We start from the raw sequence: 22,488 nt of genomic DNA, 5'->3' as shown, positions 1-22,488 counted from the left end.
CATCACATGTCATTCTACATGTGCTACCGTTTGGAATAAAATTCTTTATCCAATGATTTGAAGGCAAACCAGCACACACATAGGAGTTAACCTTACAAGAGGATCCACAATAACCTTTGTAGCACATTATTATAGTTTTAATTACTTCAGGCATGTGCTGCTTAACTTTATACAGTTCACCCTGATGCACAGTAAAGCTTTGATTTAATTCTGCAACACACCTTGCTTTAATATCAAGTGCAAATCTATTCTTGAGATTGGCCTTCTTTGCACCAGAAAAAAGATCCGGACTAAATGTGCACCTTGTAATAGCCCGTTTCATAGTTGCTGATAAATGTCGAACATCACGAAGTGCTTCAACATTGATACCGTGAACTTGTTTGACACCTTGATATGATTTACTATCGCCATCAGTTGTTATATGGGAGATTTTCAAGTAATCACTGATCTCGGTTGCACAAGAACTACTGTATACTGCCTCATTACCAATGGAGGCATCTTCAGCTATATTTGCTGTGCACACACCTCCATGATTTGGACATATAATTTCAATACCCTTCCCTCTCAACCTAGTAGCAACACTACAGAGTTTATTACCCGTAAATAGTGACACAATTTGTTTGGTCGAAGTATTATTTTCCGACATTGTGCACACAACCTGAGTACCAGCTTGAAACGGTGTAGTGCCGCTATTTATGAGAGGGTTGTTATATCGACAGTCCGATTCAACTCTTACAAGTTTTTCATTAGATAGACCACATAATTTATTTTCCTCAACCAAATTTCTCCTTTTGTCTTGCATACTTGCTTTATTCAATTCCTCTACCTGTTTTGCAACTTTGTTTGCAGTCTTTTGCATGCCAGATGAGGAAGGTGGAACCATATTAGAAATCATAAGAATGTCTCTAAAGTTTTTATTTGAGATCGGGGAAGTTATCAGACCACACTGAATCTGAATATTCAGCTTTGCTGACTTTGGACCTCTTTTGTTTGTTTCAACAACATCATACAATCTGTAATATTTGCTAACAAAATCACATATTTGGCATTTTAGCCTTTCACGCCAAACGCAACCCCACTGTTTTTCATTTTCTACATCAAATTTTAAGTCACCTTCACAATCTGAGTTATAAAGTATATGGTTTCTAATTTCAGAATTGAAAAGTGATTCTACATGTTTAGGAGTGTACAATTTATTGGGACAAGCATCAGAAGAGTTATTAGCAGCCTGAAGGTACTTGTCAACTACATCAAGATTCTGGGGCTTTGGCCGAAGGATGACCTGTTCGACAGGAGTTCCATCAACATTTTCAATTGTCAATATACCATTTGAACTTTGTCTTACTCTGCGGTCAAAGACACTTTGAGAATGCCGACAAAACTGATTTTTCTTAGATATTTTGATAAATTCAATTTTTTTACCTTTATTCCAAGGGACATAACCCTTTTTGAAACCATGAATTTTTGACAACTTACTTCTTTTGCGAGTCATTATTCCCCTTAAAACTGCTTGAACTGACTTCTTCTGCTTGTCAAATTGTAGTCAAACTATTACTCTCCAATAAAAACCATTAGAATATGTACAATATTTTATTTTTTAACAATTATAGCCTTTAATTAGACCCCTACCTCTGTTCTGATACATGGTTTAGAATTTATACCTGCTGAGGCAAATACATCCTGAGAGCTGATTATTAATTGGATTTAAAGTGACATATGGTATTTTAATCTCAAGATAAATTATTCTTTCCATTTAACAACTTTTTATTTAAACAAAAATAGTTGATTGGCAATAAAATTGGCATAAGATCTGGAACTTTAACATTTTTTAACAAAAATTTCAAAATAAAATCAATTTAATTTAAATTTAAATGATATATTTTTAGAATTTTATTGGCTAGTTTGATGAGGTAAGGCATACGGTGAGCTAATAATGAGAAAAAATTACACTTTAAACCTTTTTAGACATTCAATTTTGATGATCAATGTGTCTGGTGAACTACCAAATTTTAAAGACTTTTGTAATGAGAATCAGCAGAAATAGGGGACTTAGTTTTTTCAATTTTTTTCAGTAACCGTCTAATATAAACAAGTGAAATTTTAAAAACATACTCAGAAATGATTGTGGAACATGACTGATGCATTGAAATCCTGTTATTTGAGCAAAAGTGCTGTTATAGGTATAGAACCACTAATTCGGGCCCGGTCTGAAAGAACATACAAGAAAGTAGTACATATTTCAAACAAAATAGTTCCTACGCATAGCTGTAACTTTTAAAATTTGTAAAATATCTGGGTAATTTTGGTATCAAATGAAAGCTGAATGACTGTGGACCATTGTAGAACCTTTGTGGAATGATTATATCAAATAATAAAAAAGTTTTATGAAATTGAAACAGGAGGGCATTTATTGCCTGATTCTCAGATCTGAAGTACCTGTTTTTGTACTTCCAAACTTCCGGGAACCAGTGCGGTCTTATATGCAATTAAAGGTATGATGATTTTTCCAGCAAGGGTAACCAGAAAGTATTGTTTTGACATGGAATGAGTGTCACTTTATTTGAACTTAAAACGAAAGAGCTGTGAAAGCTTGAAATTAAGGAATTTAACATAGAAAGCAATGGGACCATTAATTAGTGGTTTTATTCCTATTACAGGAATCTGCACGTGCACCCTTGACATTGAGGTAAAAAATTTGAATATTTTTCTGAATATTTTGAATGATTTATCAAAAATGAATATTGAGCAGTGGAAAACCATGCAAAAAGAGAGAATTTTCAATAGTATTACAGTGCATGGTCCACACAACTGTTGGACCTGTGATCTGGGAGGGAAGGGGCAAAAATATTCAACCCTGTCTGTAAAAATGCCATGGGAAGAGAAGAAAAAAACTGTCCATAGCCATAGATTTGCATACATGATCTTCAATAACAATTTTGAACTGTCAGAACATTTAATGGATGTGTCACATTTATGTCACCAACCCCATTGTGTGAACCCTGGGCACCTGTCTTATGAACCACATCATGTGAATATGGACCGACAAGTTTGCAGTGGAATTTATCCACTGCGCTGTAAAAAGCACGAACCGTACAAAGACTGCATGTTATAAAATCTGTAAAGGTAGAAATAAAAGTAAAATTAACAATCCATATACAGAATATTCAATATTTACAAGTAATTTTATACAATCAAACAGGGCATGCTGAAAATTAATGCTTTCTGGGTTGTCGCTTTGGATATGACTTGTCATGGGTAACACACATTCTTTTCATACAATTTTTATCATAATTTGGATCAGCCATGCCTTTGCGATAAAATACAGGCTGCGAATAATGTATCGAAGCATGCAAACGATACTTTCTGTTTCGACTGATCGCACGTTTCAACTTTGCAACATGACTGCGTCGATATTTGTACATGTATAATTCATGCCTATCTCTCTGTTTCAGATTCATGAGTACTTTTGGTGCTGTGATTTTAACACCAAACTCTTCAGTGAGCAGGAGAAGAGAATTTGCAAATCTATGATTTCTCATGTGAACTGCAGCATGTGCACGTCCTGGGAAATTTCTGGAAAAAGTCACATTCTTCGGATTGCAACGACTTAGTGCACGATTGAATGCTTCACTTTTTTGTGTCGAGGTAAGAAACCGTACAATATTTAAACTATTGGTACCGAGTAAAATTCTTATACAGTTTTCAACTTTGACTTCATCATCACATGTCATTCTACATGTGCTACCGTTTGGAATAAAATTCTTTATCCAATGATTTGAAGGCAAACCAGCACACACATAGGAGTTAACCTTACAAGAGGATCCACAATAACCTTTGTAGCACATTATTATAGTTTTAATTACTTCAGGCATGTGCTGCTTAACTTTATACAGTTCACCCTGATGCACAGTAAAGCTTTGATTTAATTCTGCAACACACCTTGCTTTAATATCAAGTGCAAATCTATTCTTGAGATTGGCCTTCTTTGCACCAGAAAAAAGATCCGGACTAAATGTGCACCTTGTAATAGCCCGTTTCATAGTTGCTGATAAATGTCGAACATCACGAAGTGCTTCAACATTGATACCGTGAACTTGTTTGACACCTTGATATGATTTACTATCGCCATCAGTTGTTATATGGGAGATTTTCAAGTAATCACTGATCTCGGTTGCACAAGAACTACTGTATACTGCCTCATTACCAATGGAGGCATCTTCAGCTATATTTGCTGTGCACACACCTCCATGATTTGGACATATAATTTCAATACCCTTCCCTCTCAACCTAGTAGCAACACTACAGAGTTTATTACCCGTAAATAGTGACACAATTTGTTTGGTCGAAGTATTATTTTCCGACATTGTGCACACAACCTGAGTACCAGCTTGAAACGGTGTAGTGCCGCTATTTATGAGAGGGTTGTTATATCGACAGTCCGATTCAACTCTTACAAGTTTTTCATTAGATAGACCACATAATTTATTTTCCTCAACCAAATTTCTCCTTATGTCTTGCATACTTGCTTTATTCAATTCCTCTACCTGTTTTGCAACTTTGTTTGCAGTCTTTTGCATGCCAGATGAGGAAGGTGGAACCATATTAGAAATCATAAGAATGTCTCTAAAGTTTTTATTTGAGATCGGGGAAGTTATCAGACCACACTGAATCTGAATATTCAGCTTTGCTGACTTTGGACCTCTTTTGTTTGTTTCAACAACATCATACAATCTGTAATATTTGCTAACAAAATCACATATTTGGCATTTTAGCCTTTCACGCCAAACGCAACCCCACTGTTTTTCATTTTCTACATCAAATTTTAAGTCACCTTCACAATCTGAGTTATAAAGTATATGGTTTCTAATTTCAGAATTGAAAAGTGATTCTACATGTTTAGGAGTGTACAATTTATTGGGACAAGCATCAGAAGAGTTATTAGCAGCCTGAAGGTACTTGTCAACTACATCAAGATTCTGGGGCTTTGGCCGAAGGATGACCTGTTCGACAGGAGTTCCATCAACATTTTCAATTGTCAATATACCATTTGAACTTTGTCTTACTCTGCGGTCAAAGACACTTTGAGAATGCCGACAAAACTGATTTTTCTTAGATATTTTGATAAATTCAATTTTTTTACCTTTATTCCAAGGGACATAACCATTTTTGAAACCATGAATTTTTGACAACTTACTTCTTTTGCGAGTCATTATTCCCCTTAAAACTGCTTGAACTGACTTCTTCTGCTTGTCAAATTGTAGTCAAACTATTACTCTCCAATAAAAACCATTAGAATATGTACAATATTTTATTTTTTAACAATTATAGCCTTAAATTAGACCCCTACCTCTGTTCTGATACATGGTTTAGAATTTATACCTGCTGAGGCAAATACATCCTGAGAGCTGATTATTAATTGGATTTAAAGTGACATATGGTATTTTAATCTCAAGATAAATTATTCTTTCCATTTAACAACTTTTTATTTAAACAAAAATAGTTGATTGGCAATAAAATTGGCATAAGATCTGGAACTTTAACATTTTTTAACAAAAATTTCAAAATAAAATCAATTTAATTTAAATTTAAATGATATATTTTTAGAATTTTATTGGCTAGTTTGATGAGGTAAGGCATACGGTGAGCTAATAATGAGAAAAAATTACACTTTAAACCTTTTTAGACATTCAATTTTGATGATCAATGTGTCTGGTGAACTACCAAATTTTAAAGACTTTTGTAATGAGAATCAGCAGAAATAGGGGACTTAGTTTTTTCAATTTTTTTCAGTAACCGTCTAATATAAACAAGTGAAATTTTAAAAACATACTCAGAAATGATTGTGGAACATGACTGATGCATTGAAATCCTGTTATTTGAGCAAAAGTGCTGTTATAGGTATAGAACCACTAATTCGGGCCCGGTCTGAAAGAACATACAAGAAAGTAGTACATATTTCAAACAAAAAAGTTCCTACGCATAGCTGTAACTTTTAAAATTTGTAAAATATCTGGGTAATTTTGGTATCAAATGAAAGCTGAATGACTGTGGACCATTGTAGAACCTTTGTGGAATGATTATATCAAATAATAAAAAAGTTTTATGAAATTGAAACAGGAGGGCATTTATTGCCTGATTCTCAGATCTGAAGTACCTGTTTTTGTACTTCCGAACTTCCGGGAACCAGTGCGGTCTTATATGAAATTAAAGGTATGATGATTTTTCCAGCAAGGGTAACCAGAAAGTATTGTTTTGACATGGAATGAGTGTCACTTTATTTGAACTTAAAACGAAAGAGCTGTGAAAGCTTGAAATTAAGGAATTTAACATAGAAAGCAATGGGACCATTAATTAGTGGTTTTATTTCTAATACAGGAATCTGCACGTGCACCCTTGACATTGAGGTAAAAAATTTGAATATTTTTCTGAATATTTTGAATGATTTATCAAAAATGAATATTGAGCAGTGGAAAACCATGCAAAAAGAGAGAATTTTCAATAGTATTACAGTGCATGGTCCACACAACTGTTGGACCTGTGATCTGGGAGGGAAGGGGCAAAAATATTCAACCCTGTCTGTAAAAATGCCATGGGAAGAGAAGAAAAAAACTGTCCTTAGCCATAGATTTGCATACATGATCTTCAATAACAATTTTGAACTGTCAGAACATTTAATGGATGTGTCACATTTATGTCACCAACCCCATTGTGTGAACCCTGGGCACCTGTCTTATGAACCACATCATGTGAATATGGACCGACAAGTTTGCAGTGGAATTTATCCACTGCGCTGTAAAAAGCACGAACCGTACAAAGACTGCATGTTATAAAATCTGTAAAGGTAGAAATAAAAGTAAAATTAACAATCCATATACAGAATATTCAATATTTACAAGTAATTTTATACAATCAAACAGGGCATGCTGAAAATTAATGCTTTCTGGGTTGTCGCTTTGGATATGACTTGTCATGGGTAACACACATTCTTTTCATACAATTTTTATCATAATTTGGATCAGCCATGCCTTTGCGATAAAATACAGGCTGCGAATAATGTATCGAAGCATGCAAACGATACTTTCTGTTTCGACTGATCGCACGTTTCAGCTTTGCAACATGACTGCGTCGATATTTGTACATGTATAATTCATACCTATCTCTCTGTTTCAGATTCATGAGTACTTTTGGTGCTGTGATTTTAACACCAAGCTCTTCAGTGAGCAGGAGAAGAGAATTTGCAAATCTATGATTTCTCATGTGAACTGCAGCATGTGCACGTCCTGGGAAATTTCTGGAAAAAGTCACATTCTTCGGATTGCAACGACTTAGTGCACGATTGAATGCTTCACTTTTTTGTGTCGAGGTAAGAAACCGTACAATATTTAAACTATTGGTACCGAGTAAAATTCTTATACAGTTTTCAACTTTGACTTCATCATCACATGTCATTCTACATGTGCTACCGTTTGGAATAAAATTCTTTATCCAATGATTTGAAGGCAAACCAGCACACACATAGGAGTTAACCTTACAAGAGGATCCACAATAACCTTTGTAGCACATTATTATAGTTTTAATTACTTCAGGCATGTGCTGCTTAACTTTATACAGTTCACCCTGATGCACAGTAAAGCTTTGATTTAATTCTGCAACACACCTTGCTTTAATATCAAGTGCAAATCTATTCTTGAGATTGGCCTTCTTTGCACCAGAAAAAAGATCCGGACTAAATGTGCACCTTGTAATAGCCCGTTTCATAGTTGCTGATAAATGTCGAACATCACGAAGTGCTTCAACATTGATACCGTGAACTTGTTTGACACCTTGATATGATTTACTATCGCCATCAGTTGTTATATGGGAGATTTTCAAGTAATCACTGATCTCGGTTGCACAAGAACTACTGTATACTGCCTCATTACCATTGGAGGCATCTTCAGCTATATTTGCTGTGCACACACCTCCATGATTTGGACATATAATTTCAATACCCTTCCCTCTCAACCTAGTAGCAACACTACAGAGTTTATTACCCGTAAATAGTGACACAATTTGTTTGGTCGAAGTATTATTTTCCGACATTGTGCACACAACCTGAGTACCAGCTTGAAACGGTGTAGTGCCGCTATTTATGAGAGGGTTGTTATATCGACAGTCCGATTCAACTCTTACAAGTTTTTCATTAGATAGACCACATAATTTATTTTCCTCAACCAAATTTCTCCTTATGTCTTGCATACTTGCTTTATTCAATTCCTCTACCTGTTTTGCAACTTTGTTTGCAGTCTTTTGCATGCCAGATGAGGAAGGTGGAACCATATTAGAAATCATAAGAATGTCTCTAAAGTTTTTATTTGAGATCGGGGAAGTTATCAGACCACACTGAATCTGAATATTCAGCTTTGCTGACTTTGGACCTCTTTTGTTTGTTTCAACAACATCATACAATCTGTAATATTTGCTAACAAAATCACATATTTGGCATTTTAGCCTTTCACGCCAAACGCAACCCCACTGTTTTTCATTTTCTACATCAAATTTTAAGTCACCTTCACAATCTGAGTTATAAAGTATATGGTTTCTAATTTCAGAATTGAAAAGTGATTCTACATGGTTAGGAGTGTACAATTTATTGGGACAAGCATCAGAAGAGTTATTAGCAGCCTGAAGGTACTTGTCAACTACATCAAGATTCTGGGGCTTTGGCCGAAGGATGACCTGTTCGACAGGAGTTCCATCAACATTTTCAATTGTCAATATACCATTTGAACTTTGTCTTACTCTGCGGTCAAAGACACTTTGAGAATGCCGACAAAACTGATTTTTCTTAGATATTTTGATAAATTCAATTTTTTTACCTTTATTCCAAGGGACATAACCCTTTTTGAAACCATGAATTTTTGACAACTTACTTCTTTTGCGAGTCATTATTCCCCTTAAAACTGCTTGAACTGACTTCTTCTGCTTGTCAAATTGTAGTCAAACTATTACTCTCCAATAAAAACCATTAGAATATGTACAATATTTTATTTTTTAACAATTATAGCCTTAAATTAGACCCCTACCTCTGTTCTGATACATGGTTTAGAATTTATACCTGCTGAGGCAAATACATCCTGAGAGCTGATTATTAATTGGATTTAAAGTGACATATGGTATTTTAATCTCAAGATAAATTATTCTTTCCATTTAACAACTTTTTATTTTAACAAAAATAGTTGATTGGCAATAAAATTGGCATAAGATCTGGAACTTTAACATTTTTTAACAAAAATTTCAAAATAAAATCAATTTAATTTAAATTTAAATGATATATTTTTAGAATTTTATTGGCTAGTTTGATGAGGTAAGGCATACGGTGAGCTAATAATGAGAAAAAATTACACTTTAAACCTTTTTAGACATTCAATTTTGATGATCAATGTGTCTGGTGAACTACCAAATTTTAAAGACTTTTGTAATGAGAATCAGCAGAAATAGGGGACTTAGTTTTTTCAATTTTTTTCAGTAACCGTCTAATATAAACAAGTGAAATTTTAAAAACATACTCAGAAATGATTGTGGAACATGACTGATGCATTGAAATCCTGTTATTTGAGCAAAAGTGCTGTTATAGGTATAGAACCACTAATTCGGGCCCGGTCTGAAAGAACATACAAGAAAGTAGTACATATTTCAAACAAAAAAGTTCCTACGCATAGCTGTAACTTTTAAAATTTGTAAAATATCTGGGTAATTTTGGTATCAAATGAAAGCTGAATGACTGTGGACCATTGTAGAACCTTTGTGGAATGATTATATCAAATAATAAAAAAGTTTTATGAAATTGAAACAGGAGGGCATTTATTGCCTGATTCTCAGATCTGAAGTACCTGTTTTTGTACTTCCGAACTTCCGGGAACCAGTGCGGTCTTATATGCAATTAAAGGTATGATGATTTTTCCAGCAAGGGTAACCAGAAAGTATTGTTTTGACATGGAATGAGTGTCACTTTATTTGAACTTAAAACGAAAGAGCTGTGAAAGCTTGAAATTAAGGAATTTAACATAGAAAGCAATGGGACCATTAATTAGTGGTTTTATTTCTAATACAGGAATCTGCACGTGCACCCTTGACATTGAGGTAAAAAATTTGAATATTTTTCTGAATATTTTGAATGATTTATCAAAAATGAATATTGAGCAGTGGAAAACCATGCAAAAAGAGAGAATTTTCAATAGTATTACAGTGCATGGTCCACACAACTGTTGGACCTGTGATCTGGGAGGGAAGGGGCAAAAATATTCAACCCTGTCTGTAAAAATGCCATGGGAAGAGAAGAAAAAAACTGTCCTTAGCCATAGATTTGCATACATGATCTTCAATAACAATTTTGAACTGTCAGAACATTTAATGGATGTGTCACATTTATGTCACCAACCCCATTGTGTGAACCCTGGGCACCTGTCTTATGAACCACATCATGTGAATATGGACCGACAAGTTTGCAGTGGAATTTATCCACTGCGCTGTAAAAAGCACGAACCGTACAAAGACTGCATGTTATAAAATCTGTAAAGGTAGAAATAAAAGTAAAATTAACAATCCATATACAGAATATTCAATATTTACAAGTAATTTTATACAATCAAACAGGGCATGCTGAAAATTAATGCTTTCTGGGTTGTCGCTTTGGATATGACTTGTCATGGGTAACACACATTCTTTTCATACAATTTTTATCATAATTTGGATCAGCCATGCCTTTGCGATAAAATACAGGCTGCGAATAATGTATCGAAGCATGCAAACGATACTTTCTGTTTCGACTGATCGCACGTTTCAGCTTTGCAACATGACTGCGTCGATATTTGTACATGTATAATTCATACCTATCTCTCTGTTTCAGATTCATGAGTACTTTTGGTGCTGTGATTTTAACACCAAGCTCTTCAGTGAGCAGGAGAAGAGAATTTGCAAATCTATGATTTCTCATGTGAACTGCAGCATGTGCACGTCCTGGGAAATTTCTGGAAAAAGTCACATTCTTCGGATTGCAACGACTTAGTGCACGATTGAATGCTTCACTTTTTTGTGTCGAGGTAAGAAACCGTACAATATTTAAACTATTGGTACCGAGTAAAATTCTTATACAGTTTTCAACTTTGACTTCATCATCACATGTCATTCTACATGTGCTACCGTTTGGAATAAAATTCTTTATCCAATGATTTGAAGGCAAACCAGCACACACATAGGAGTTAACCTTACAAGAGGATCCACAATAACCTTTGTAGCACATTATTATAGTTTTAATTACTTCAGGCATGTGCTGCTTAACTTTATACAGTTCACCCTGATGCACAGTAAAGCTTTGATTTAATTCTGCAACACACCTTGCTTTAATATCAAGTGCAAATCTATTCTTGAGATTGGCCTTCTTTGCACCAGAAAAAAGATCCGGACTAAATGTGCACCTTGTAATAGCCCGTTTCATAGTTGCTGATAAATGTCGAACATCACGAAGTGCTTCAACATTGATACCGTGAACTTGTTTGACACCTTGATATGATTTACTATCGCCATCAGTTGTTATATGGGAGATTTTCAAGTAATCACTGATCTCGGTTGCACAAGAACTACTGTATACTGCCTCATTACCATTGGAGGCATCTTCAGCTATATTTGCTGTGCACACACCTCCATGATTTGGACATATAATTTCAATACCCTTCCCTCTCAACCTAGTAGCAACACTACAGAGTTTATTACCCGTAAATAGTGACACAATTTGTTTGGTCGAAGTATTATTTTCCGACATTGTGCACACAACCTGAGTACCAGCTTGAAACGGTGTAGTGCCGCTATTTATGAGAGGGTTGTTATATCGACAGTCCGATTCAACTCTTACAAGTTTTTCATTAGATAGACCACATAATTTATTTTCCTCAACCAAATTTCTCCTTATGTCTTGCATACTTGCTTTATTCAATTCCTCTACCTGTTTTGCAACTTTGTTTGCAGTCTTTTGCATGCCAGATGAGGAAGGTGGAACCATATTAGAAATCATAAGAATGTCTCTAAAGTTTTTATTTGAGATCGGGGAAGTTATCAGACCACACTGAATCTGAATATTCAGCTTTGCTGACTTTGGACCTCTTTTGTTTGTTTCAACAACATCATACAATCTGTAATATTTGCTAACAAAATCACATATTTGGCATTTTAGCCTTTCACGCCAAACGCAACCCCACTGTTTTTCATTTTCTACATCAAATTTTAAGTCACCTTCACAATCTGAGTTATAAAGTATATGGTTTCTAATTTCAGAATTGAAAAGTGATTCTACATTGTTAGGAGTGTACAATTTATTGGGACAAGCATCAGAAGAGTTATTAGCAGCCTGAAGGTACTTGTCAACTACATCAAGATTCTGGGGCTTTGGCCGAAGGATGACCTGTTCGACAGGAGTTCCATCAACATTTTCAATTGTCAATATACCATTTGAACTTTGTCTTACTCTGCGGTCAAAGACACTTTGAGAATGCCGACAAAACTGATTTTTCTTAGATATTTTGATAAATTCAATTTTTTTACCTTTATTCCAAGGGACATAACCCTTTTTGAAACCATGAATTTTTGACAACTTACTTCTTTTGCGAGTCATTATTCCCCTTAAAACTGCTTGAACTGACTTCTTCTGCTTGTCAAATTGTAGTCAAACTATTACTCTCCAATAAAAACCATTAGAATATGTACAATATTTTATTTTTTAACAATTATAGCCTTAAATTAGACCCCTACCTCTGTTCTGATACATGGTTTAGAATTTATACCTGCTGAGGCAAATACATCCTGAGAGCTGATTATTAATTGGATTTAAAGTGACATATGGTATTTTAATCTCAAGATAAATTATTCTTTCCATTTAACAACTTTTTATTTTAACAAAAATAGTTGATTGGCAATAAAATTGGCATAAGATCTGGAACTTTAACATTTTTTAACAAAAATTTCAAAATAAAATCAATTTAATTTAAATTTAAATGATATATTTTTAGAATTTTATTGGCTAGTTTGATGAGGTAAGGCATACGGTGAGCTAATAATGAGAAAAAATTACACTTTAAACCTTTTTAGACATTCAATTTTGATGATCAATGTGTCTGGTGAACTACCAAATTTTAAAGACTTTTGTAATGAGAATCAGCAGAAATAGGGGACTTAGTTTTTTCAATTTTTTTCAGTAACCGTCTAATATAAACAAGTGAAATTTTAAAAACATACTCAGAAATGATTGTGGAACATGACTGATGCATTGAAATCCTGTTATTTGAGCAAAAGTGCTGTTATAGGTATAGAACCACTAATTCGGGCCCGGTCTGAAAGAACATACAAGAAAGTAGTACATATTTCAAACAAAATAGTTCCTACGCATAGCTGTAACTTTTAAAATTTGTAAAATATCTGGGTAATTTTGGTATCAAATGAAAGCTGAATGACTGTGGACCATTGTAGAACCTTTGTGGAATGATTATATCAAATAATAAAAAAGTTTTATGAAATTGAAACAGGAGGGCATTTATTGCCTGATTCTCAGATCTGAAGTACCTGTTTTTGTACTTCCGAACTTCCGGGAACCAGTGCGGTCTTATATGCAATTAAAGGTATGATGATTTTTCCAGCAAGGGTAACCAGAAAGTATTGTTTTGACATGGAATGAGTGTCACTTTATTTGAACTTAAAACGAAAGAGCTGTGAAAGCTTGAAATTAAGGAATTTAACATAGAAAGCAATGGGACCATTAATTAGTGGTTTTATTTCTAATACAGGAATCTGCACGTGCACCCTTGACATTGAGGTAAAAAATTTGAATATTTTTCTGAATATTTTGAATGATTTATCAAAAATGAATATTGAGCAGTGGAAAACCATGCAAAAAGAGAGAATTTTCAATAGTATTACAGTGCATGGTCCACACAACTGTTGGACCTGTGATCTGGGAGGGAAGGGGCAAAAATATTCAACCCTGTCTGTAAAAATGCCATGGGAAGAGAAGAAAAAAACTGTCCTTAGCCATAGATTTGCATACATGATCTTCAATAACAATTTTGAACTGTCAGAACATTTAATGGATGTGTCACATTTATGTCACCAACCCCATTGTGTGAACCCTGGGCACCTGTCTTATGAACCACATCATGTGAATATGGACCGACAAGTTTGCAGTGGAATTTATCCACTGCGCTGTAAAAAGCACGAACCGTACAAAGACTGCATGTTATAAAATCTGTAAAGGTAGAAATAAAAGTAAAATTAACAATCCATATACAGAATATTCAATATTTACAAGTAATTTTATACAATCAAACAGGGCATGCTGAAAATTAATGCTTTCTGGGTTGTCGCTTTGGATATGACTTGTCATGGGTAACACACATTCTTTTCATACAATTTTTATCATAATTTGGATCAGCCATGCCTTTGCGATAAAATACAGGCTGCGAATAATGTATCGAAGCATGCAAACGATACTTTCTGTTTCGACTGATCGCACGTTTCAACTTTGCAACATGACTGCGTCGATATTTGTACATGTATAATTCATGCCTATCTCTCTGTTTCAGATTCATGAGTACTTTTGGTGCTGTGATTTTAACACCAAGCTCTTCAGTGAGCAGGAGAAGAGAATTTGCAAATCTATGATTTCTCATGTGAACTGCAGCATGTGCACGTCCTGGGAAATTTCTGGAAAAAGTCACATTCTTCGGATTGCAACGACTTAGTGCACGATTGAATGCTTCACTTTTTTGTGTCGAGGTAAGAAACCGTACAATATTTAAACTATTGGTACCGAGTAAAATTCTTATACAGTTTTCAACTTTGACTTCATCATCACATGTCATTCTACATGTGCTACCGTTTGGAATAAAAATTTTTATCCAATGATTTGAAGGCAAACCAGCACACACATAGGAGTTAACCTTACAAGAGGATCCACAATAACCTTTGTAGCACATTATTATAGTTTTAATTACTTCGGGCATGTGCTGCTTAACTTTATACAGTTCACCCTGATGCACAGTAAAGCTTTGATTTAATTCTGCAACACACCTTGCTTTAATATCAAGTGCAAATCTATTCTTGAGATTGGCCTTCTTTGCACCAGAAAAAAGATCCGGACTAAATGTGCACCTTGTAATAGCCCGTTTCATAGTTGCTGATAAATGTCGAACATCACGAAGTGCTTCAACATTGATACCGTGAACTTGTTTGACACCTTGATATGATTTACTATCGCCATCAGTTGTTATATGGGAGATTTTCAAGTAATCACTGATCTCGGTTGCACAAGAACTACTGTATACTGCCTCATTACCAATGGAGGCATCTTCAGCTATATTTGCTGTGCACACACCTCCATGATTTGGACATATAATTTCAATACCCTTCCCTCTCAACCTAGTAGCAACACTACAGAGTTTATTACCCGTAAATAGTGACACAATTTGTTTGGTCGAAGTATTATTTTCCGACATTGTGCACACAACCTGAGTACCAGCTTGAAACGGTGTAGTGCCGCTATTTATGAGAGGGTTGTTATATCGACAGTCCGATTCAACTCTTACAAGTTTTTCATTAGATAGACCACATAATTTATTTTCCTCAACCAAATTTCTCCTTATGTCTTGCATACTTGCTTTATTCAATTCCTCTACCTGTTTTGCAACTTTGTTTGCAGTCTTTTGCATGCCAGATGAGGAAGGTGGAACCATATTAGAAATCATAAGAATGTCTCTAAAGTTTTTATTTGAGATCGGGGAAGTTATCAGACCACACTGAATCTGAATATTCAGCTTTGCTGACTTTGGACCTCTTTTGTTTGTTTCAACAACATCATACAATCTGTAATATTTGCTAACAAAATCACATATTTGGCATTTTAGCCTTTCACGCCAAACGCAACCCCACTGTTTTTCATTTTCTACATCAAATTTTAAGTCACCTTCACAATCTGAGTTATAAAGTATATGGTTTCTAATTTCAGAATTGAAAAGTGATTCTACATGTTTAGGAGTGTACAATTTATTGGGACAAGCATCAGAAGAGTTATTAGCAGCTGAAGGTACTTGTCAACTACATCAAGATTCTGGGGCTTTGGCCGAAGGATGACCTGTTCGACAGGAGTTCCATCAACATTTTCAATTGTCAATATACCATTTGAACTTTGTCTTACTCTGCGGTCAAAGACACTTTGAGAATGCCGACAAAACTGATTTTTCTTAGATATTTTGATAAATTCATTTTTTTTACCTTTATTCCAAGGGACATAACCCTTTTTGAAACCATGAATTTTTGACAACTTACTTCTTTTGCGAGTCATTATTCCCCTTAAAACTGCTTGAACTGACTTCTTCTGCTTGTCAAATTGTAGTCAAACTATTACTCTCCAATAAAAACCATTAGAATATGTACAATATTTTATTTTTTAACAATTATAGCCTTAAATTAGACCCCTACCTCTGTTCTGATACATGGTTTAGAATTTATACCTGCTGAGGCAAATACATCCTGAGAGCTGATTATTAATTGGATTTAAAGTGACATATGGTATTTTAATCTCAAGATAAATTATTCTTTCCATTTAACAACTTTTTATTTAAACAAAAATAGTTGATTGGCAATAAAATTGGCATAAGATCTGGAACTTTAACATTTTTTAACAAAAATTTCAAAATAAAATCAATTTAATTTAAATTTAAATGATATATTTTTAGAATTTTATTGGCTAGTTTGATGAGGTAAGGCATACGGTGAGCTAATAATGAGAAAAAATTACACTTTAAACCTTTTTAGACATTCAATTTTGATGATCAATGTGTCTGGTGAACTACCCAATTTTAAAGACTTTTGTAATGAGAATCAGCAGAAATAGGGGACTTAGTTTTTTCAATTTTTTTCAGTAACCGTCTAATATAAACAAGTGAAATTTTAAAAACATACTCAGAAATGATTGTGGAACATGACTGATGCATTGAAATCCTGTTATTTGAGCAAAAGTGCTGTTATACAGGAATCTGCACGTGCACCCTTGACATTGAGGTAAAAAATTTGAATATTTTTCTGAATATTTTGAATGGTTTATCAAAAATGAATATTGAGCAGTGGAAAACCATGCAAAAAGAGAGAATTTTCAATAGTATTACAGTGCATGGTCCACACAACTGTTGGACATGTGATCTGGGAGGGAAGGGGCAAAAATATTCAACCCTGTCTGTAAAAATGCCATGGGAAGAGAAGAAAAAAACTGTCCTTAGCCATAGATTTGCATACATGATCTTCAATAACAATTTTGAACTGTCAGAACATTTAATGGATGTGTCACATTTATGTCACCAACCCCATTGTGTGAACCCTGGGCACCTGTCTTATGAACCACATCATGTGAATATGGACCGACAAGTTTGCAGTGGAATTTATCCACTGCGCTGTAAAAAGCACGAACCGTACAAAGACTGCATGTTATAAAATCTGTAAAGGTAGAAATAAAAGTAAAATTAACAATCCATATACAGAATATTCAATATTTACAAGTAATTTTATACAATCAAACAGGGCATGCTGAAAATTAATGCTTTCTGGGTTGTCGCTTTGGATATGACTTGTCATGGGTAACACACATTCTTTTCATACAATTTTTATCATAATTTGGATCAGCCATGCCTTTGCGATAAAATACAGGCTGCGAATAATGTATCGAAGCATGCAAACGATACTTTCTGTTTCGACTGATCGCACGTTTCAACTTTGCAACATGACTGCGTCGATATTTGTACATGTATAATTCATGCCTATCTCTCTGTTTCAGATTCATGAGTACTTTTGGTGCTGTGATTTTAACACCAAGCTCTTCAGTGAGCAGGAGAAGAGAATTTGCAAATCTATGATTTCTCATGTGAACTGCAGCATGTGCACGTCCTGGGAAATTTCTGGAAAAAGTCACATTCTTCGGATTGCAACGACTTAGTGCACGATTGAATGCTTCACTTTTTTGTGTCGAGGTAAGAAACCGTACAATATTTAAACTATTGGTACCGAGTAAAATTCTTATACAGTTTTCAACTTTGACTTCATCATCACATGTCATTCTACATGTGCTACCGTTTGGAATAAAATTCTTTATCCAATGATTTGAAGGCAAACCAGCACACACATAGGAGTTAACCTTACAAGAGGATCCACAATAACCTTTGTAGCACATTATTATAGTTTTAATTACTTCAGGCATGTGCTGCTTAACTTTATACAGTTCACCCTGATGCACAGTAAAGCTTTGATTTAATTCTGCAACACACCTTGCTTTAATATCAAGTGCAAATCTATTCTTGAGATTGGCCTTCTTTGCACCAGAAAAAAGATCCGGACTAAATGTGCACCTTGTAATAGCCCGTTTCATAGTTGCTGATAAATGTCGAACATCACGAAGTGCTTCAACATTGATACCGTGAACTTGTTTGACACCTTGATATGATTTACTATCGCCATCAGTTGTTATATGGGAGATTTTCAAGTAATCACTGATCTCGGTTGCACAAGAACTACTGTATACTGCCTCATTACCAATGGAGGCATCTTCAGCTATATTTGCTGTGCACACACCTCCATGATTTGGACATATAATTTCAATACCCTTCCCTCTCAACCTAGTAGCAACACTACAGAGTTTATTACCCGTAAATAGTGACACAATTTGTTTGGTCGAAGTATTATTTTCCGACATTGTGCACACAACCTGAGTACCAGCTTGAAACGGTGTAGTGCCGCTATTTATGAGAGGGTTGTTATATCGACAGTCCGATTCAACTCTTACAAGTTTTTCATTAGATAGACCACATAATTTATTTTCCTCAACCAAATTTCTCCTTATGTCTTGCATACTTGCTTTATTCAATTCCTCTACCTGTTTTGCAACTTTGTTTGCAGTCTTTTGCATGCCAGATGAGGAAGGTGGAACCATATTAGAAATCATAAGAATGTCTCTAAAGTTTTTATTTGAGATCGGGGAAGTTATCAGACCACACTGAATCTGAATATTCAGCTTTGCTGACTTTGGACCTCTTTTGTTTGTTTCAACAACATCATACAATCTGTAATATTTGCTAACAAAATCACATATTTGGCATTTTAGCCTTTCACGCCAAACGCAACCCCACTGTTTTTCATTTTCTACATCAAATTTTAAGTCACCTTCACAATCTGAGTTATAAAGTATATGGTTTCTAATTTCAGAATCGAAAAGTGATTCTACATGTTTAGGAGTGTACAATTTATTGGGACAAGCATCAGAAGAGTTATTAGCAGCCTGAAGGTACTTGTCAACTACATCAAGATTCTGGGGCTTTGGCCGAAGGATGACCTGTTCGACAGGAGTTCCATCAACATTTTCAATTGTCAATATACCATTTGAACTTTGTCTTACTCTGCGGTCAAAGACACTTTGAGAATGCCGACAAAACTGATTTTTCTTAGATATTTTGATAAATTCAATTTTTTTACCTTTATTCCAAGGGACATAACCCTTTTTGAAACCATGAATTTTTGACAACTTACTTCTTTTGCGAGTCATTATTCCCCTTAAAACTGCTTGAACTGACTTCTTCTGCTTGTCAAATTGTAGTCAAACTATTACTCTCCAATAAAAACCATTAGAATATGTACAATATTTTATTTTTTAACAATTATAGCCTTAAATTAGACCCCTACCTCTGTTCTGATACATGGTTTAGAATTTATACCTGCTGAGGCAAATACATCCTGAGAGCTGATTATTAATTGGATTTAAAGTGACATATGGTATTTTAATCTCAAGATAAATTATTCTTTCCATTTAACAACTTTTTATTTAAACAAAAATAGTTGATTGGCAATAAAATTGGCATAAGATCTGGAACTTTAACATTTTTTAACAAAAATTTCAAAATAAAATCAATTTAATTTAAATTTAAATGATATATTTTTAGAATTTTATTGGCTAGTTTGATGAGGTAAGGCATACGGTGAGCTAATAATGAGAAAAAATTACACTTTAAACCTTTTTAGACATTCAATTTTGATGATCAATGTGTCTGGTGAACTACCCAATTTTAAAGACTTTTGTAATGAGAATCAGCAGAAATAGGGGACTTAGTTTTTTCAATTTTTTTCAGTAACCGTCTAATATAAACAAGTGAAATTTTAAAAACATACTCAGAAATGATTGTGGAACATGACTGATGCATTGAAATCCTGTTATTTGAGCAAAAGTGCTTTTATTACAGGAATCTGCACGTGCACCCTTGACATTGAGGTAAAAAATTTGAATATTTTTCTGAATATTTTGAATGATTTATCAAAAATGAATATTGAGCAGTGGAAAACCATGCAAAAAGAGAGAATTTTCAATAGTATTACAGTGCATGGTCCACACAACTGTTGGACCTGTGATCTGGGAGGGAAGGGGCAAAAATATTCAACCCTGTCTGTAAAAATGCCATGGGAAGAGAAGAAAAAAACTGTCCTTAGCCATAGATTTGCATACATGATCTTCAATAACAATTTTGAACTGTCAGAACATTTAATGGATATGTCACATTTATGTCACCAACCCCATTGTGTGAACCCTGGGCACCTGTCTTATGAACCACATCATGTGAATATGGACCGACAAGTTTGCAGTGGAATTTATCCACTGCGCTGTAAAAAGCACGAACCGTACAAAGACTGCATGTTATAAAATCTGTTAAGGTAGAAATAAAAGTAAAATTAACAATCCATATACAGAATATTCAATATTTACAAGTAATTTTATACAATCAAACAGGGCATGCTGAAAATTAATGCTTTCTGGGTTGTCGCTTTGGATATGACTTGTCATGGGTAACACACATTCTTTTCATACAATTTTTATCATAATTTGGATCAGCCATGCCTTTGCGATAAAATACAGGCTGCGAATAATGTATCGAAGCATGCAAACGATACTTTCTGTTTCGACTGATCGCACGTTTCAACTTTGCAACATGACTGCGTCGATATTTGTACATGTATAATTCATGCCTATCTCTCTGTTTCAGATTCATGAGTACTTTTGGTGCTGTGATTTTAACACCAAGCTCTTCAGTGAGCAGGAGAAGAGAATTTGCAAATCTATGATTTCTCATGTGAACTGCAGCATGTGCACGTCCTGGGAAATTTCTGGAAAAAGTCACATTCTTCGGATTGCAACGACTTAGTGCACGATTGAATGCTTCACTTTTTTGTGTCGAGGTAAGAAACCGTACAATATTTAAACTATTGGTACCGAGTAAAATTCTTATACAGTTTTCAACTTTGACTTCATCATCACATGTCATTCTACATGTGCTACCGTTTGGAATAAAATTCTTTATCCAATGATTTGAAGGCAAACTAGCACACACATAGGAGTTAACCTTACAAGAGGATCCACAATAACCTTTGTAGCACATTATTATAGTTTTAATTACTTCAGGCATGTGCTGCTTAACTTTATACAGTTCACCCTGATGCACAGTAAAGCTTTGATTTAATTCTGCAACACACCTTGCTTTAATATCAAGTGCAAATCTATTCTTGAGATTGGCCTTCTTTGCACCAGAAAAAAGATCCGGACTAAATGTGCACCTTGTAATAGCCCGTTTCATAGTTGCTGATAAATGTCAAACATCACGAAGTGCTTCAACATTGATACCGTGAACTTGTTTGACACCTTGATATGATTTACTATCGCCATCAGTTGTTATATGGGAGATTTTCAAGTAATCACTGATCTCGGTTGCACAAGAACTACTGTATACTGCCTCATTACCAATGGAGGCATCTTCAGCTATATTTGCTGTGCACACACCTCCATGATTTGGACATATAATTTCAATACCCTTCCCTCTCAACCTAGTAGCAACACTACAGAGTTAATTACCCGTAAATAGTGACACAATTTGTTTGGTCGAAGTATTATTTTCCGACATTGTGCACACAACCTGAGTACCAGCTTGAAACGGTGTAGTGCCGCTATTTATGAGAGGGTTGTTATATCGACAGTCCGATTCAACTCTTACAAGTTTTTCATTAGATAGACCACATAATTTATTTTCCTCAACCAAATTTCTCCTTATGTCTTGCATACTTGCTTTATTCAATTCCTCTACCTGTTTTGCAACTTTGTTTGCAGTCTTTTGCATGCCAGATGAGGAAGGTGGAACCATATTAGAAATCATAAGAATGTCTCTAAAGTTTTTATTTGAGATCGGGGAAGTTATCAGACCACACTGAATCTGAATATTCAGCTTTGCTGACTTTGGACCTCTTTTGTTTGTTTCAACAACATCATACAATCTGTAATATTTGCTAACAAAATCACATATTTGGCATTTTAGCCTTTCACGCCAAACGCAACCCCACTGTTTTTCATTTTCTACATCAAATTTTAAGTCACCTTCACAATCTGAGTTA

General features: G+C 34.7%; 1 protein-coding gene across 1 annotated transcript; it reads right to left on the bottom strand.

The window, feature by feature from the left end:
- Positions 1-1,551: 1,551 nt before the first annotated feature.
- Positions 1,552-17,077, bottom strand: LOC127728958 (uncharacterized). The gene is made up of 3 exons (XM_052236538.1): positions 16,294-17,077; positions 4,205-5,140; positions 1,552-1,556 (listed from the first exon to the last, which is right to left on the bottom strand). The coding sequence occupies exons 1-3, from the start codon at positions 16,361-16,363 to the stop codon at positions 1,552-1,554; spliced, it is 1,011 nt and encodes a 336-aa protein (XP_052092498.1). The 5' UTR covers positions 16,364-17,077.
- Positions 17,078-22,488: the final 5,411 nt, after the last annotated feature.

The sequence above is a fragment of the Mytilus californianus genome, unplaced genomic scaffold (assembly GCF_021869535.1).
Source record: "Mytilus californianus isolate M0D057914Y unplaced genomic scaffold, xbMytCali1.0.p SCAF_2, whole genome shotgun sequence".
Lineage (NCBI taxonomy): Eukaryota > Metazoa > Mollusca > Bivalvia > Mytilida > Mytilidae > Mytilus > Mytilus californianus.
This window is presented reverse-complemented; position numbering and strand designations above follow the sequence as displayed.